General features: G+C 43.1%; 1 protein-coding gene across 1 annotated transcript in view; it reads right to left on the bottom strand.

The window, feature by feature from the left end:
- Positions 1 to 308: 308 nt before the first annotated feature.
- LOC147711157 (interferon-induced protein with tetratricopeptide repeats 5-like) overlaps positions 309 to 20610 on the bottom strand; it is a 42729-nt gene continuing 22427 nt past the window's right edge. Inside the window, exon 2 of the mRNA XM_086921940.1 lies at positions 309 to 3841. Coding sequence (XP_086778066.1) covers positions 2368 to 3841 — 1474 coding nt within the window. The 3' untranslated portion in view covers positions 309 to 2367. The remainder of the gene's footprint in view (positions 3842 to 20610) is intronic.

The raw sequence follows: 20610 nt of genomic DNA on the forward strand, positions 1-20610 counted from the left end.
GCATTTTTTAATATGTGAATAGTTTTACTGCAGCACTACTAAATGTACTGCAAAATGCAGTCTGTAAATAGGCCCCAATGTGTGTTCACAGTGTTGTCTGTCTGCCCTAAAACAAACCCAATCCTAGACATTTTGTCAGTGCTTGTTGTATTGAACATTCATTGAGACTGTAATATTTCCCTAGTCGGTTAGTGCAAAGGCTTGTTGTTCATTGCATGGCAACAGTTGCAAATTTGCTCAGACACCATTGTGATGTTTCAAATATGGCATAAGCAGTTAGAAAGGAAGCAGCAGAGCAGTAAAAAATATGAAACGAAGCAAAAAAGAGAGCTTTAATAACTTAGAATAAATTTAATATGGATTGACTTTTCCATCATAGGTTTTAACATTGAATAACATATAAGAAATCATATTGAGCTTTGCATGTTTCTGTTAAATTAATATAATGCATCGAAAGAAACACAATAATGCAAATACATATATTCAGTGCATTGATTTTAATAAAATACAATATCACTCATTAAGGATGTCATTTATTTTTCTTAGTTAATAATAATATTGGTTATGTAGCATGCCTGGAGTATATCTACATTGTGTGTTTAGTTATCCTTAATCTGGTGCACATATCATTTACTGTATATATATCTCTCTATATATATACTATACAAACATTATACCAAGTTTTATATCTATTTCCCTTTCTATCATTTGAGTAGATCGTGATTGCCCAAACACAAGTGTCTAATGGATAATTCTTAATGTAACATGATATTTTCCTAAGTACTCTCCGCCTTGTTGCTCATTAATTAAAGTGAAGAAATACGGAGTTAGGGTTGAACATAAACAAAGTATGAAAGCGGCAAATCTTAGAGTACACTTTAAAGTGATATTAAATTTAAGTCTGAGTACAGTCGTCGCGGAGGGTAATGCGTTCCCATGTATTAGTTAATATACTGTCAAGAGCAGGGTAGTGTGCAACCTGACAAATGAAAGTATGCCATTCCTCACTCTATGTGCATGAGTGTGTCCATGGGAGCAGCACCACTCTTTGCAGGACCATTTGAGGGAAAAGTGTTGCTTCATTACCTTCTTTCATATATGTTAGGTAAGTGAATTATGGAGGACTTCCTCTTCTGCCGACATTGCAAAGACAATACAGGAGCTGAATTGTGTAAAATCTTTTCTACTATTCTTTCTCTGGCCAGTTCCCCATCAAGAATTTGCCTAATCTTTGCTTCAGCATATGCACCTATTCAAAAATGACATTAACCAATATAAGACGGCCTTGAATGAATTATCACAGGTAATGTATGAATGATAGTTTGAAAATAAGTGTGTCAATCAATCAGGAGTTTGTATAGCACGGTTACTCACCCGAGAGGGTCTCAAGGCGCTGTTAAAACATATATTTTTAATTAATATTAATATTGAGACAGTTTAGTTTATGATTATTCTTTGCTGTGCTTGTCATGAGATAAAACAAGATCTAATCTGCCTTCTAACAATTTGACCTAGAAACTCTATTTTTTTATCTTTGACTATCTTTTAGCTTTTCTGATAATGTAGTGCTTATCACTCAAATATTATGTTGCATCGCCAGTGATTTGGCTTCGTTCTTAGCTTTTGTACCTTTAAAAAAAGAACCTGGGAGCATGAAATAACGAAAGAAGGAACCCTCGTGAATTAATTGGATAACAACTTGCAGTTGATTCAGACTACGCAAGGTACCTATATGAAATTTGGTCAGGTCATACCAATGACTGCTTAGCCTCACTTTGAAAAAGATAAACCTATTGATATAAATGATGACCACACATGAAATAACCATAGCGAAATATTGTCTATTATGTACATTTCATTTATCCAGCAATCTATCCTGCCATGTCATACTATATAGTAAACTTTATTCACAGTATATTCAAGGTGCACACCCATGCACAAACAGAAACACAAACATGAACACATACTTACAGGTAGGTACTTCTGCATGCACACGTCTGTGTAAACAGATATGTACCTAAATATTTCATGATGGATTTGCTACAACAAAGATTAATTGCAAAAAGTCTTGTCTCCAGCAGCCTCACTTCAGAAATACCAACTATGTGCAGTTTCATTTTCACGGTCTGTGATCCGGCCAAATGTAATCTGGCCAAGGAGTGTAAAAAAATATTATTTAATTATTAAAATGCAAGTTACCTGCCACAGAATGAAAGGATCATATGCCAAAATTTGGTTTGCTCTTTGGAAAAGCAAAGGTGTCCAAATTGTGTTTGCAGACATAGTAGTGCACTTTTTGGCTGGAAGGAAAGTAATGTGGGAGCTAGAGATGCAGTGTAGGAGTTACTTATCCCTCAAGGGTTCAACTCATATTGAAAGACGCATATCACACAAACTACTGAAATATTCCTCGTTGTCAGGATCCAGCTGGAGGGCTTGCTCGTAACATTCAATCGCTTGCATCTTTTCTCCATCAACTTGGTGGATATATCCAAGGATGCCATAAGCTTTGGCATTTCTTGGATTAGATCTAAGCATTCTTTCTGCTATACGGTTTAAATTTTTTTTGCATGAGTCTCTTTCATAGCTTTCATAATTAATCTCAAGCCCGACTCTATAATATTTAACGGCTTCAGTTTCAGATTTCCTATTATATTCTTGAAAGCGTCCATAATTAAGGTTAAGCTGCTGCTTTTCTTGCAGAGTGAGATTCCCGATGCAAAACACTTTCTTGAATGTTTCCTCTGCTTTATCGTATTGATTAGCTTCTGCATACATGTTTGCCAGGTCGGTATATGCATAAACAAACTTGGGTTTTTGTTCAATAACCAATTCGAAATGATAAATCGCTTTTCGAATAAGGTCATCTTTCTCACCCTCTTTCTCGCCCAGTGGTTTTGCAGATGGATATCGGGATTGTCCAAACTGAGCATTTTTTTTCATTTGAAAGAGCTTTTGTCGGTAGCAAAGGCCTATTTGGTGGTTAAGAAATCCAGATGTTGGTGTCAACTTTATAGCTTGCTTCAATAATTTCAAAGATTCGTCTGATAACCCCTTCTTCCTGTAGAATTTTGCAGCATAGCGAAGAAGATATGGAAGATCTGGTGTTTTCTCCAATGCTTCCTTCATGTATTTCTCTGCCTCTTCCTCTTGTTTCATATCCTGCAGTTTCAGGCTCAGAAGGGCCATGACAACTGTGTCCCTTGGGTTTAACTTCACTGCATGCCTTAACAGTTCAACGCATTTGATGGCATCAGCAGGATCAGTTTTCATAAAAAATCCTTGAAGACGATATACAGCAGTCGCGTAGCCAGAATTCCATTCTGGTTCTTCGGGTTCCATTTTCAGAGCTTTTTCAAAACAATCCTTTGCATTTTGATAATACCTCCCAGCAAATTTTAGGCAGGACCAGCCCTGCTCTCCATACACATCAGAAAGTTGAACCTTAAACCGGAAAGGGCTTGATAACTTTCTGCAAGCATCTTCAACCTTATCAACATAGGATTGGGCATCGTCCAATTGATTCATGTGATAGTACACCCAAGAGAAATTACCAAAGGTAACAATGCTTTTTATGGCAAAGTCTTCGGAATGATTCTTTTGGATGAAATCAGCTGCTTTCTCAAGACTTTCTATAGCTTCTTCGTTTTTGCCTTTCAGGTGCTTCACAAAGGCAAGCAAATTGTAAATCATTGACTTGTGTTTTGTGACGACAAATTCAATTTGGTCATAAAGTCTGTCCTCTAAATCATCAAGATCAGTAACATTCTTCAGCAGACCCCAGGTAAAGTGGCAATCCATCTGCAACAGACGTGTCTTTAATTTATCCTTTGAAATCTCACTGTAAAAAAAAAAGAATGCACAATATCAACAAGAAAAAAGTTGTAAATTACAATGCATTCTTTATATAATTGTATCAGGTTTATACTTGCAAAATAAAACATGAATGGAAGAAATGTGTAATAAATACAACCACGCAATATAAATATAAAATAGTAACCACACAGTCAGTGTTTATGAATGTAATATAAACTGCGTCAGCAAGAAGTGTTAACTCTTGACCAAGCAGCATGCTTTGATTCAAATCATCTGTTTATGATTGATTGGAATTACACACATTTCCCAGAAAGTCATTGTCAATTCATGGGTGGAGCACTGTGATAATTTTCATTAATATTTGTGAGTCTTAAATAGGAGGATACATCTGTGCTGCATACCTAACATAATAATTCACTATACATGATCCAGGTGCATATTTGACTTGTACATATGAATGGAATCTGAGTGCAACACGTTTAAATTCAGTCACTGACCCGTGTCAACGGATGAACAAAATTAAACTAGGCAACACTCATGCTGCATTTCCACTTTTTGTCCGTAGATGTAGAAAAGACCCATCATTTTCAGCTAAAGTCATGCCATTGATAATGTAAATCATGATATCATGTCACAACTAGCATCATCTATGACGTCATTTGTGATGTCATGTGTGGCATTATGTGTAAGTTCATCAGCAGCAAAGTAGAAGTATGCAGTTTGGGTAGCTCTCTATATATGTGGAAATTAATTGATTGATTTTTAGGTGTACGGACCAGAAGGATGCAAAAATTGGTCACAAAATGTACACTAATTTTTTGAGCCCAGTCTCTAATTTTGTGATGGTACCTGTGTACTAATAGATCGCCCCATAAAATCTCCTGACCAAGTTGAAGAAAAAATTCTAGTAATGAATATTAATTAGCTAGGTCACTGCTTGATTGACTACACACACAGGATTGGTGGCCTGCAATAGAACATCACTATCATTGTCTTTGCATTCCAAAATAGGAAACATTATTTTTTACAGCAGACAATATTCCTCTGGACCATAACCTGCATCCTCCAACGTTTCCCAACACAGTTCTCAGTGTACAACAGAGACTCGCCCTGCTTCAAACTCTTGTTTTTTCGTAAATTCCTGTGTAGTAGTTTTTAAAATATTAGAAGAAAGAGTAAAAATAGTACTATGTTGTCAGTTTCAAGAGACACTCACTGACAAACCAAAATTCGAATTAGAGTTCAAATTTGATTGGCTGAGATACAAAAATGCAATCAGACATTGCTAGTTTTAGAAGTAACAGAACAGATTCTCAAACATCTGCAGCCTGACTATCTGATAGGATTTGAACATAACTTGTACATGAGTCACTACAAGGGTCATGAAGCAGCTGTGCCAATAATTGAAACTTATCTTTCAAAGGAAAATTCTGGAGCTGTGAGGGGAAAATGTATGACGTTACTATGCATACATTTACAACGCTGTATTAAACATCGCATTCGTTACAACGTAAGTCGTTACAACAACTTGCCCTGGAGGACACTGGACTTAGGAATAGTATGATTTACTATTCCAACTCCAGTCTACGTACAGTAGGGAAGGTGTTGGAACAGTAAATCATACTATTCCTTAGGTTAGAGCGCCATTCAGCACAAGTCGCTGTAATGACTTGCGATGCAATGCCCGCGTTGTAATCGATGTTTCCCGGGAGGGGACTGTACATGTCCCCATGTGACAGCATGGCAGCTGAGCCACTCACCAAGTGATCATTGCTCAGGCATGAATCACAGTAAAACATGATATGGGTATAACTGAAGTTTTCTCAACACTCTGCTCTATCAGTACACAGGTGGAACACAGGCAGGGCAAAATACAGTAGCCCACTATCAGGGATAAAGAGCAATTTCGTAACCCCCTCCCCTCCAGCTGTGCGAGCATCTCAATGTTTCTTCTTTCCCATCAGTTATAGACACCAAGATTTTTTGTGGTGTTAGAACTGCTGCTGTTTATTCTCCTCATAAGCTGGCCTCGCCCATTAACATGCTCAGCTCGTGCTTATCTTGCACTTCAATGCAGCGCATTCTGTTCATAACTGGTTATACAGTGTGCATATTATCTTTATTGCACCTTAATAACCATAACTTGCATAATCCTGCCATGCATCCTCCTTAGACTCATAAAGTCTCTTTAATGGTTGTCATTAATCACTTTTATCCTCTGTAGTTACAGCTCTACTTCTGCCTATTGCTAGGTACAGCAGGTCATGGTGTTGAGGCTTCCATGGGTACAGAACGTCTGGTTTTCGTGGCCCTGTGGCCATGCCTGGGCTGCAAATTCAGTTTCTGCCCAGAGCTGACCATTTCGTATTCCTTTGTTTGCTCTCAAGTATCCCTGCAGTTAGGCATCCCAAGGACCTTGTTCCGGCAATTGACCTTAGTACATCCTTGTGTGATATTTATTGTTAAAACCATGTGCATCCCTGTCCCCTTGACTCACTGAGGCTGTGATGCCTGCGTTGTCTGATGTGGGTGGGATCAATTTCTTCTGGAGACAATGCTGGGAACCGCTTGTCCCGGACACCTTTTGACCGTGCTCATGGCCACGCTTCTCTCACTTGTTTGGGCCATTTCAATCACTTGCTGACCCTTTGCTTTTGGAACACCTTCCCTTCCTTATGCTGCCGTTCCCTTTGTTTGCTGCCCATGAGTGGGAGAGTAGCCATCCCTCTAGGATAGGCTGCGCCTCCCGGTCCAGTGGTACTTGACAGAGAATCATGGCGATGAGCATATGTTGGAAGTCAAAGAGGGCGACGCCCAACACTGCCACATCTTTCTTCTAGTCTCAGGAAACAAAGTTGCATTATGCATTTAATTTTCAATTCACCAAGAGGCCATATCGAAATGCACCTGCATTTGAAAGTGATTATAATTTCTCAAGCTCTCCAAAGTAGACAAAGAACGTTTGAAGAACAAGGGTAATGTGTGTGATGAAACTAGCAGAACGAGGGACTGCAGAAATCCCTGAAAGATATTTTGTAGCTTGTGTTTAAGAAAGGTGATACGACATGTCCATTCAATGTACATTATATGTAGCAAATTGCAGGTATGTACTTCTATGTGTGTAATTATTTTATGAATGACATTTATATAGTCCACAAAACTAACCGACTTATTTTGGTACTTAACAATTTGCACTCATTTTTACTCAACTCAAAGTCACCCATTTAAAACCTCAGAACAATGGAAATCAAAGTCGGTCCTGCAAGGATTAACAAAAATACATTAACAACCTTTATAATAAGTCCCTGTAGAGCCCCAGATGGCCCTTGGTACTGTATTTATAATGTTGAAACCACAGGGTCAATAAGTAACAGCCTGTGTTACAAGAATCATTTGTTGCCAAATGCTATAACACAGTTTAGTACTAGATGCCAATTTACAGTCAAAACAACATTACCAGCAGTAGCTTAGTGCCTTCTCTGGTGTGCTTGATCAAGCAGCCTCTAAGTCCATCAGAGCAAACCTTCTTGAATGGCGCCCTCAATGTGACATACAGTACTATTTGTGTGAGCTATGTACAGAACTGCAGAGTGACCATTGTTTGATAGTGTTCTCACCTTGCCCTTCAGCTAACCCTCTGTGCAAGCTACCACAAGCAAATATCTCAGTATGAGCTTCCCACGAGGAACCCCTCATGCTCACTTAGAAGTAACTCCAATGTGCCCACAAGCAGCAGCGCTTGAAGGCATTCTGAGCTCTAGCTGATGATCTGTCTATGCTACCACCTGCTAATCTCTCAGCATGATCTTGACAGAAGTACCTTCAGTGCACACCTAACCCAGTCGTGGCACAAAAGTGTGATATTAATTTAGAGGTGCATTCAGCAAGATCTTCCAACAGTGCCATCAGAGTGGGTATTCTCCACCAATGTTCTTATTGCTGGCTTCATGTAGGAGTACTCTCAATCCGAACTTTTTCAGAGTGCGATTTATACAGCAAAGGGTCGTTGGCAATGATACAAACGTTCTTCAATAGAGAACTGAGTGAATGTTTCCCCTATGGTCATAGACGAAACGTGGTTGTAAGCAGTGGGAAAGACATATTGGGCCATATGTATCATGCATTTTTGAAATCGCAAATGGCCAGATCATGCAGTTTGCATTTTAGTATGTATGAATTCCAATTTGTGATTAGGTAACATGTTACCAAATCGCAATTTAAAATAGTGAATACATAACAATTTGGTATTAGAACGGTGTGGGTGGGTTAGGGCATTCCTTCCTAGTAGCAAATCGCATCGCTATGTAGGAATGTTTTGGGACCGAAAATATTTGCATTTTACCATCTACTTCAAGTAGGTGGTAACCCATTCGCAAATGTGAAGGGGTCCCCAATGGACACCTTCCCCTTTGTAAATAGTAGCAAAAACGTTTTCATTTTTAAAAAAGTTTCTTGTCTTCCTTTAAGAAAAATAGGCCACATTTTTTAAAAGCAAGCACAAAGGGATGATGGACAGAGCGCTGAAACTTTTCAGACACTCACCCCCAGTCACAGATCTGGGTTTAATCCATCGTCGTTCTATAGCTCACTTAGCAACCCCAGTTACGACCCAGCCATATGCAAATCAGTCTTGACCCTGTTCCTAATGGGAACAGTCCAACCCGAAATGCCCAAGTCAAGTCTTCCCTGGGCCGGAAACAAGCATCATGGGACCGGAATCAGGGTAATAACCTTTATCAACCAGGCTAGCTTGAATCTTGCAAACTTAGAGCAAACAAAGCAAACACAAGGAGAAGAAGGACGAAGTGCTGAAACTTTTCAGACACTCACCCCTAGTCACAGATCTGCTTTGAGTCCAACATTGTTCTTTAGCTCACTTCCCCAGCACATTTCAGACCAAGCCATTTGCAAATCAGTCTTGACCCTGTTCCTTATGGGAACAGTCCACCCCGAACTGACAAGCCAGGTCTTCCCTGGACCAGAAACAAGCATCATAGGACAGGTTTCAGGTTAATATCCCTTATCAGCCAGGCTAGCTTGAATCCAGTGGCAAAGTGAGGAAGGGACCCACGTCTGGGCATAGCCTGCCAACTTAGGGCGAACAAAGCAAACACAAGGAAATCATGTACAGAGCGCTGAAACTTTTCAGACACTCACCCCCAGTCACAGATCTGGGTTGAATCCATCATCGTTCTTTAGCTCACTTCGCCACCCCAATTCAGACCTAGCCATATGAAAATCAGTCTTGACCCTGATCCTTATGGGAACAGTCCAGCCCGAACTGCCAAATCAGGTATTTCCTGGACCGTAAACAAGCCTCATGGGACCAGTTTCAGAGTAACATCCCTCATCAGTCAAGCTAGCTTGAATCCAGTGGCAAAGTGAGCAAGGGAACCTCCACTAGGCATACCCTGTCATCTTAGGACGAACAAAGCAAACACATTGTGATGATGGACGGAGTGCTGAAACTTTTCAGACACTCACCCCTAGTCACAGATCTGCTTTGAGTCCATCATTGTTCTTTAGCTCACTTCGCCAGCACATTTCAGACCAAGCCATTTGCAAATCAGTCTTGACCCTGTTCCTTATGGGAACAGTCCATCCCGAACTGACAAGCCAGGTCTTCCCTGGACCAGAAACAAGCATCATAGGACAGGTTTCAGGTTAATATCCCTTATCAGCCAGGCTAGCTTGAATCCAGTGGCAAAGTGAGGAAGGGACCCACGTCTGGGCATAGCCTGCCAACTTAGGGCGAACAAAGCAAACACAAGGAAATCATGTACAGAGCGCTGAAACTTTTCAGACACTCACCCCCAGTCACAGATCTGGGTTGAATCCATCATTGTTCTTTAGCTCACTTCGCCACCCCAATTCAGACCCAGCCATATGAAAATCAGTCTTGACCCTGATCCTTATGGGAACAGTCCAGCCCGAACTGCTAAATCAGGTCTTTCCTGGACCAGAAACAAGCCTCATAGGACAGGTTTCGGAGTAACATCCCTCATCAGTCAAGATAGCTTGAATCCAGTGGCAAAGTGAGAAAGGGAACCTCCACTAGGCATACCCTGCCAACTTAGGACGAACAAAGCAAACACAAGGAGATGATGGACGGAGTGCTGAAACTTTTCAGACACTCACCCCCAGTCACAGATCTGGGTTGAATCCATCATCGTTCTTTAGCTCACTTCGCAACCCTAATTCAGACCCAGCCATATGAAAATCAGCCTTGACCCTGTTCCTTATGGAAACCGGCCAGCCCGAGCTACCAAGTGAGGTCTTCTGTGGACCGGAAACAAGCATCATGGGACCAGTTTCAGAGTTACATCTCTCATCAGCCAGGCTATCTTGAAACAAGTGGCAAAGCGAGCATGGGACCCGCCACTAGGCATACCTGCTGCCAACTTAGGACGAACAAAGCAAACACAAGGAGATGATGGACGGAGTGCTGAAACTTTTCAGACACTCACCCCCCAGTCACAGATCTGGGTTGAATGCATCATCGTTCGTTAGCTCACTTCGCCGCCCCAGTTCAGACCCAGCCATATGCAAATCAGTCTTGACCCTATTCTGTATGGGAAAAGTCCAGCCTGAGCTGCCAAGCCAGGTCTTCCCTGGACTGGAAACAAGCATCATGGGACCGGTTTCAGGGTAACACCCTCCATCAGCTAGGCTAGATTGAATCCAGTGGCAAAGTGAGCAAGAGGCCTACGTCTGGGCATACCCTGCCAACTTAGGAAAAACACAGGGAGATGATGGACGGAGGGCTGCAACTTTTCAGTGTGGTTTTCCAACCATGAATGGCAATGAGGCTGACTTTCCTAAAATAATGGACTAGATTGCTTAGAGACAGTATGTAGAGATTCACCATGATCAATTGATAGTTCTCCCCTCCGAACATCCAAAAGATTTTAAGTTGCACAACAGAGTCAAAGGGTAGGAAAGGAGACCACCTTGAACTCACCTTCCATAAAGGACATTTAATAAAGGAAGACAAGAAGAAGGGCCCATCACCCTGAGATAGGCACCCAAAATAGAATGGTCGACAATCATCAAGTGACAGGCAGGAGTTCACAGCAGTAGGGTAAATTATGACATTTGGCAAGAATCAAATCTGGTATAATTGACAAACTCCTGCCTCCTGTGTATTGAGAACCTGACCACAGACAAGTTAAGTAAATCATGAGGTTCCTATCAACTACATACAGTGTACTTTCTGGTAGTTATTTGGGAATTGGGGCATGGCTGGACATTTTTTTATTGGAGACGAACACCATCCAGCCAATCTTTTCTCAGACCTTGGAGCAGTATGCCTGAGTGGTGGATTTCCACTCTTTGCATTGTTAAAGGGGCATATTTTATCAGGTTCTGCATCAATATTGTGTAATAAAAGTCTTACCCGCTCACTTATATCCCTAGTAGCTTGACACGTTTATCTAGAGTGGTCAACTACACAGGCTTAGTGATGTTTTTTCATTGAAAGTAAGAAACGTAATTATCCCTTGAGAGTCCATTAGTAACTCAGGACCTTGGACATCAGTGGTACATCGCAAAGCCTTCTAAATAATAATGGTCAGTTCCACTTGATTACCCCATTTTGCAGGTAAAATGCCTCACACCATTTAATCAATTAGAGCACACTATGTAATGTAAATATTTGAAAGCCTGTTTCTAAATCATGTATGTTTAGTGCCTGAGCTCCAGCAGTGCCAAGTTTCTCTGTCTGCTACCTCCTAGGGAGGGTATTGCCTGGTGACAGTATTTTTACTGAAGTTTGTCCATTTGCAAACATGGTTGATCCAGCATGTGCTCCTCCACAAAAACTTGCCTTGGAAATGCACACTAAACAATTATAAAGAACCACTTTAAAAAGAATCAGTTTCATTTAGTTGCCTCTATTATAAATGTCCAAACCAATAACAGATCCTATTTGTGTGCCATCGAAGGTATGGGAGGTTGACACCTATGGTGAAAGCATATGTCCATGTATTTATTGCAACAAGATGGTGTGCTAAAAGGCATGAGGTAGTACAGCAGCATGTGCCTCTTGGTGTACATTTTTAGATTCTGTTGTAAGGGAAAGAAAGATGGCGGGTTGAACCTGCCACTGGGCACCTACTCCACCCTGTGCACCTGAGCCTCCCATCACCAGCCACTGCACAGAGATCGAGGAGCAGCGATCCTGCTGGGGGGAGGAAAGATTCCAGAGATGAGCCGCCAACCTCCGCTGATATGAAACGTGAGCAAAGCCTGCTTTAATTACTTACAACCACTCTTTCACTCGCTCTGGCAAAACTAGTGAACAGATGACCGCGAGCAGAGCTGGGTAACTGTTGCTGCAGAGATTAGCTGCTGCTGATCATACCTCTGTGGCCCCACAGCCCTTATTATTGATTCCGACGATTTGTACCATCATCAGATAAGTGCAACACTATTTCTTCTACTTTGCCATATCAAGCAGTACTGATCCTGCTGTTTCTTTGGTGTCTGTTTCAGTGACTCAGCTGCTCTGACCTCGGATGCTGCAGCAGTGTGGAAGACAAACATATGGCCGCTTTGGATTAGCGGGCTTGCCATTTTGCGTTGTTCTGTAGTCGCTAGGGAGGCTACAACCCTGTGACTTCAGCCATAGATCCCATCCCATACATGTGGCTCTGCAGAAAGGGAGTGCATCTTGGGGGCTGCAGGGGTGAGAAGGGGCACAAATTGGAGGCATAGGAACAACAATAACCGGCGGAGGCCAGGCCAAGTATGCAGATAGCCTCCTCAAATTAAAGCTTATCACAGGTTGGCTGACCCATTTTAAAATTGCTCCACTCTGCACAATGAAGGAGTTTATTCAAGCAGCCAGTAAAGACCAACTAGTCTGTGTTGGGGAGTGCACACTGGCTGAGATTATTATGGCCGCTGGTACTCAGGAGGTATAAATGCTGGGGTTCCAGCTGTTCTCCCTCACTCTTTGGCTAAGACATTTAGAAGAGGCAGTAGCAAACTCATTGCAGAGCAACAGTTTACAATAGTTTACTAGCGACCAGCTGAGCTGTCTTCCTGGTGCATCCATTATGCCTCTTATGGAGTCTAAGGGAAATCAGTGTCCTCAGACAGAGGTGCAGGATGGAATTAATGTGAGTAGCACTTAAACAACTTTAAGGGGTTAGACAGTAGGCTCACAAGCGGTTACCGAGGTTGCAGATTATGCTGGGTTGATAACGCAAGTTTGGTTGCACAGATGGCTGGTTGCTCCAATTTAGTGCCAAGATTTTTCTGCAGCACTGATCTCCCTTCTGTCAACTCTGCATTATGTCTGCATTAAGGCGTGCATACAAATGTCACTATATTAAGGGATAACTTCATGCACAATCTGGGGGGGTGATGGGCCGCTGGTGCAGTTAAATCAGAGCACTACAAGGGGGAAGTTCATATGTCAGGCTCAGACTCAGACCAACAATATGGTAAAATAATGGTGGGCAAGCAAGGCTGGCAAACCTGTCAACCTGACGGCTAAGTACAGCCCATTAAGAAAGTGGGTCCCTTCAACAGGTGAGGTCAAAGCTCTCATCTCACGCTTATCTGCTGCTCTCCCTGGGGCTGATGAGGATAAACATCTTTCAGGAAAGCACTCCCCTTCTAAGTGTTCCTATACTAATCCTGTTTTCACCTCCAATATATCCTCTGGTACATTATTTGATCATTCGCCCCCACTGACTCACTCAGAGGTTGACTCACAGGGGCCTTGATTGGAAACAATTTTGCAGCTTCTTCAGATCAAGCACCCAAAGGCATGGGCATACTACAATCAGTCCAAGGCACATAATATAAAAATGCAGCATCGTTACGTTTAGTATCAGGATAAATCACCAGCCTCACAGCAGAAATCACAGAACTCCAGCAAAGAGTAGCCCAAGTTGAGGAGTTGGGATTGGCAACAGACAAGGCAATTAGGAACCATGAAGGTCAGCTGGAGTATCTCCAGACTAAGATTGAAGATATGGAGAACCGTCAGAGGAGAAGTAATTTGAGGTTATTCGGAATTCCAGAGAGCAAGGAGGGGTCTGAGCCCTGGCAATATATTGTCCAACTAATTGAAAAGGCTTTCCCTGTCTTGACAGACTGGGGACTGGGACTCACAAATTCAGCATGCCCATAGCCTCTCCCTCAATCAGAATGCCTCCAATACTAGATTGCTGGAATCTCGGCCAACACTAGGCGATCTCTCTTAAAGCAAGTCCTATTGCACCAGTCATGATCAATCAGATGTAAATTGTAGCACGGTCCGATCTTTCCAAATCTTCAATGGATTATCGATGAAAGATGCGGCAACTTATTGCCTTTCTTAAGTCCATCAGGGCTCAAGACTTTCTGCAGGAGCCAGCTTGCCCTAAAATTTTAAAGGATGGATGGATTCAGATGTGTTACTCAAAGGCAGACACTATGCAGGCTCTGAGATGGTTAAACAGTGCTTTTTCCCAACTAGTTCTAAATAGCACCCCTGTTTCTTCTTCGCTCTCTCATTTCCTTTCTAAGTTATAGCTGCCGATTTGCTGATTAGGCTGCGTCTCAGCATATGGCTTTATTAAGCTACACTGAGCAGCAGCAATACAGTGTTCTTCTTTGACTGTCAGTTTAGTGAATACTGGGGGCCTCATTTATGAGGCCTTTCAGTTTTGCGCTTCCGATGCGTTACTTTTTGTGATGAATCAGCAGCGTAAAATATACCTCCTGTTGCACACTTTTTACAAAATGACGCATCTAAGCAGATGCGTCACTTTGTAAACCCCTGCACTACATTATACCTGTGTCAGGTATAATGTAAGCAGGGGAGGCGTTCCCCGGCAAAAAGCCTTGTAGAAGTGACGAAGTGAAATCTATGAGATTTCACGGCATCATTTCTAGGACGCCGTTGCGTCAAAATCTTGTGCATGCCTCACAGCAGGCGTAAGACTGATGCAGGCCCTTTCAAATGGGCCTTGCCCCATGTGAAAGGACGCATTGCTGGAGTTGCGTCACTTTTGTGACGCACTCCAGCAATGCGCCACTTTTGTGCTGACAGATAAGTCAGAAATACTGACGTATCTGTAACTCCTTGCGACATGATGTGTCATACATTAAATATGACGCATCAGGTTTGTCGCAAGGAGTGCGCTCTGAGAAGTGACGCATCGCTGCTTTCGCGCAGGGATGCATCATTTCTCATAAATGAGGCCCTATATGTATTAGTGCATGGTGGCTGGGAGGTGCCAGGGGCATGTGTCCGGATAGGGCCCTTTTCCAGGGCTGCTCCATCCTGCAGTCAAGGGTGGGGTTGATTGGGGGGTAGATTTGCTTGAAATCTATGATGCAGAGAATGCTATGTTTTGGAGGGGTAAAACAAGTCAGAATGTTCGCAGTATATTCAGACATTATATCATGCTTGTTTCAGTTTTGAGGAACCATAGTCTTACATATGGAAGGATGGGATTCTTAAGCCAGTCACTTAAGACTCACAGCTAAGGTTAAATCCATGTGTTGGAAAGTGTCTGGGATTGATGCATGACATAAGCGGCAACTGGTTCAAGAGGAGATTGAGCTCTGCAAACTTTAATTAGTAGCATTGACTGAGACACACTTGGCGTATAAAGACCAGCTTTTATTAAAGCAGTTGGGGTATGACACAATTGTCTGCTCTTTGTAATAGGTCTCTATTTGATGGGTCCTACTGCCCATCTTGTGCTGACCAACTGCCCGCATTGCGTCACTTCGCTGTTATGCTTGTGGAGATGCCTTGCTCCTGACACTGGACCTGCATGGCCAGGAGTCTGGCCTGCTGAGCTCACGGTCTACCTCATGATCCACTCTCTTGCCTGCCCTGGTTCCAGGGTTAAGGAACGCAATGCCTATGCCATGGGCCCTGGTAGGCGCAAGAGGTCACAGTCATCTGCAGTGAAAATACACCATCCTGCAGAACCTTAGCAGCTTGGAGGGAAGGTGTCGTCCACCCAGAGTCAGTCCACAGATTTCTGTCCTACTGATTCCCCACAAATCATCCTACCTCATAGCGAGCAGTTCTCTACTAGCTGCAGCGTGTGCCCAAGGCCCGGGTGACACGCCCTGACCAGGATGGTCGCCGAAGTGACAGCATGCCATCTCACTAAAGTTCCACACTAGAAGGCACAACGAAAGAACACCAAATGGTGCAGTGAGGGACTGCAGCCCTCTTCTTTCTCTGATGAGCAAGACCTGCTGTCAGCCCCCCTACTTGATGAGGAAATACTGCTTGGGTTAACACGAGTGCTCACTACTCCCACGTGGAAGCGCCCACCTCCTGACATGACTGCTCCCTCCTACAGTGTCAGTGCTATTTCTCTTTTGTGACCCACTACCTCCGATCACCAACGAAAACGAGATCCCCCATACTGTCTCCCCCATCATCCCAGGACCTGATCGATCATGTGTAATCATTAAAAAAGGACTAGCCTCACCAGGTTGCTGCTGGTATTCTCCTTCAAAGTTTGCATTTATGCTGTCTAGAGTTGCTCTTACACCTCCCCCTCACTATTTAAACTGAAAGAGGACTACCAAAATCCAAGTTCTTCTCCCACCTCCAGACTCGGTGGACATCTTGGACTGGGCTGCCTCAGTCGAATCTCAAACATGCACCACACTCTTTAACTGAGAGTCCACCCCACAACCCTTAACAGACTCTTCGGAGAGCCTCATGTGGCCTGCCTCAGCTGCCCCCCACCCCAAAAAACAGCAAAATGTCGTTCTCATTACAGTGTGCACTGTCCGCTCATCATAGACCTCTTCACTTCTCCACTTTGGAGACTCATTCAATGCTATCATTGGTATGAATGTCCTGAGTATTATTCCAATGGACTACAAAATAATGTTCAATGAATATGTGGTCTTGGTTTGACAAGATCTGTTTAGATATTGACATCTGCATTGTGGTCTCATATACATAGCAGGAAAAAAGCTTACAATGTCAATGAGAGCCTCCCAGAGCTTGCACATGATGTCCTTCTTGAAACAAGATTAAATTGATGTTTGAACATATCTGCTCCTGAACTCTGTATTGTATACCTTTACTCAGATCCTGCTTGTATACTTTGTTTCTATGCCTACACTACTAAGCCTTCATTGTTATCTTGCATTTATACTGTGTTTCTATGCTAACAATACTACTCTTTGACTTGGCGGTGATTTTTGCCTCATTTAAGCCAATCAAGAATAATGTGATGTTTTAACAAATTGGTATTGTATACCTACATTGTTAGTTTGCACATATATTGCGTTTCTATGTCCATATATGCCTATGAGATAATTTTTGCCTACCCTATGCCAATATTGGTTCCCTAGACCTACACTGTGATTCAATGTCGATGCTGGTATCTTTTGCCTACACACCTACATTTTGACTTTTGCCTATCCTACCTTGTGCCTGCAGGAGTGACCCTGCTTTTCCGATGGTTCCTAATCCATGTTTACTGTGATACCGTACCGATGCTGTGTGTATATATTGTGTAAATACACCCTCAAATTACTCAGGCCTACAATCCCCATCCCACCCCCAGCTTCTAAATACCATGACCACGAGGAACCTGAAATACTGAGCAGGCTCAACAGTGCTCTCCAGCATTCAATGCCACCGGTACCTCACAGGGAACCTACCAAATCTTCTTGATGACCTCCCTTCACCACGGTGCTGACACTGGCACCATACTCTTCCAAAGAAGTGCCTCCATTTCTCTACTGTATGGCCCACTGCTGCAACAGACAACCATCTACGAGAATCCCCTCCCGCAGGTCGGGCTCAAGACTACCAAAACTACACACCAATGTACCACCACAGCATGGTCATGGAAAGATACAACCACAACCCATACTGCATCAATTATCTACAAAACCTCTCCAACCATGCAGCTAAAAACCTCAAACACATAATGCTCAAAGAACATCCAGAGACACTAATACCAGACATCTTCTGCAGTCCAACACAGGTAGAGTTAGAGGCATTGATCTGTTCCCAACATATACCTCCACCGACCTCACCTACGCCGATGACCTCACAGCTCACTATAATACAAAAATGGCAGAACTCCTTGACACAGTCGCCCCTCTAAAACGGAAGAAATCAAGAGTGGCCCTTCCAGATCCTGGTTTAACAAAGACCTTAACAAAGAGAGGCAACAACTCCAATTGGCTAAAAGAAACTGAAGACAACAACCCTCGCTAACCCAACTCTCTATCCTCCGAGCTGAATCCAAAAAACACACCTTCAGAGAAAAATCCTCGTTCTTCCGAGCCCAACTTGACCAGTCTAGGAACAGACTTAAAGACCTTTTTAACATCATTGAACAGCAAACCGCCTCATTCCCCCAACATTCTATTAATGACTCTACTAAGCAATGCGAAGAGTTTGCAACATTCATCTCTGAAAAAATATCCAACCTCAAACTCTCTCTTGGACACCCTACACCAAGAATGTCCCACTTGAAAAGAGGGGCCACCGGAAGCCTTACCTCCACCTAATGGCTGTCTCCACATACTCTTCGGTTCAGTAATCCAGAACACCAACCTCAACCCCTTGCAATTGAAAAATGCTGCAACGTGGACCTAATTAGACTATATCCCTGTAGAAGAAGTCTTCAAATTACTTGCTTGCATGAAGCTGAAATCGCACATCTCTGACCCCCTCCCTGCTGCACTTTTCAAAAAATCTCAGTCACATTATCTCTCCGACTTGGATCAAAATCATTAACTCCTCCATGGCTCCATGCCGGTCTCCCTCAAACTCGTGCACGTCACCCCACTCATCAAAAAAGCACAGACGCCGACCAGAACAACCTTAACAACTACAGACCCATAACTAACCTCCCTCTCCTTGCCAAAACCATTGAAAAATGTGTGCTTGTACAACTCAACAACCCCCTTGATAAATACAACCTGGAATTCACCTTCCAATCTGGATTCATGAAAGGCTGCAGTACAGAGACTTCAATACTGAACATCACAGGCTACTTACACAGATCTCTGGATGATGACCAGGCCTGCCTCCTAGTCCTCCTGGGTCTCTCAGCAGACTTTTATACTGTCAACCATGATATCCTCCTAAACACCCTCTTACAAAGTGCAGGCATCAATGGAATTGTCCTTCAGTGGTCTGCTTCTTTCCTGAACCAACAAGCACAGCTAATCAAACTAAACAACTATTCCTCAAAAGCAACACTGGTCTCATAAGGAGTCCCTCAAGGGTCAATCCTGTCTCCTGTCTTATTCAACCTCTCCATGTAACCCCTTGCAATGATCCTGAAACAAGCCAGAATTGCCTACCATCTCTGTGCAGATGACACCCAAATCTACATTAACAAATAGTCAGTTAAAGACATCCAGTCCCTAAACAGCACTCTCCTCACATTCTAATCCTGGCTGACTAACAACCATCTTAAGCTCAACCCCAGCAAAACCAAACTTTTTGGTTTTTCAAACCAAAAACAAAGTCCTTTCATGTAGATATTCGGCTTGACAACCTCACTGTAGTAAACTGCAAACTATCCATCTTCAACTCTGTCAAATCTTTGGGGATTGCACTTGACCAAAACCTGAACATAAAAGAGCATATTAATGCCTCAGCTAAAAGTGCCTTCTACACGTTGAAACACCTTAAAAAATCAAACCTTCATCCTCAAAGAAAGACCTTAAGACTGCGGTGCAATCCTTAGTCTTCTCCAAGATGAACTACAGTAACACAATGATCACAGGTTTGTAGGTATGATGGTATTAATGCCGTGGCTGGCTACAGGGTGGTTAGATCTGGTCCTGATCACATGTCGGCATTGGATGTCCTGAGTTTTCGATATATTTCACTTGGAATCAGCAGTCTATGCTCGGAAGGGTCTGATGGCAAAGAAGAGGGGGTTGGAAATCTGGACACCCCTGAGGAATTGGATAAGGGAATTGGACGGGGAGGAATTTGATGAGGAGGGGGCATGGGTTGGCAGACCGGGTTAGGTAGGTAGTCTGCTACTCATTGGAGGGGATATCTGTTTTATGATGCATGTGTCTACAAGAGGCTCCCACTCTCAACTGTTCTTTTTCCTACTTCTCTTTCTTTTTTGTTTCTTATGTTTACAACAATGAATTTGACTGTCTTCTGCTTGGAACGGGGTCGGGTGGGGGAGGGAGATGCAGAATTAATTATTTATATGGAAAGATGTGTAATAAAAAAGGTTAAATATAAAAAAGAAATTCACTAAAAAAACAAAGGTTACAGTGATGTTATTGTTAGGGTTAGATTTTACAGAGAAATTCAGCCATTATATTTACCCGAATTATCTCTAACTAGCGCCCCCGCAATGCGGTAGAACACGCTTCATGTAATTAGGCCTCTGGGTGGGCCAAGTTCCGGGCGCATTCTGAAGTGATAATGCTGGGGCCGCGCAGGCCCCCACAACCCCGGAGACCGCTACCTGCACGGGGCTAATAGTATAATAAAAAGCATGGCGTGGCCCCTGCCCCCCACGCAACCCTGGGGACCACTACCTCCTCGAGACAGCAATACAACATGCATGGGGGGCTCCTGCCCTCCCCTTGCAGCCCCAGAGACCACCACCTCCCTGGGGCTAATATATTGAAATGGGGGGCATGTGGGCCCACAGCACCGGGGACCGCCATCTCCCCGGGGCACAAATTAAGTAAAGACGGGGTCCACCACCTCCCAAGAGCTACAAAGTGGAAGGGAGGGGCCATACGGCCCCTTCCAGGAGCCCTCCATGGCCTTGGGGACCACCACCCCCCCGGGCCAAGTCCAGCAATGTC

The sequence above is a fragment of the Lissotriton vulgaris genome, chromosome 5 (genome assembly GCF_964263255.1).
Source record: "Lissotriton vulgaris chromosome 5, aLisVul1.2, whole genome shotgun sequence".
NCBI lineage: Eukaryota > Metazoa > Chordata > Amphibia > Caudata > Salamandridae > Lissotriton > Lissotriton vulgaris.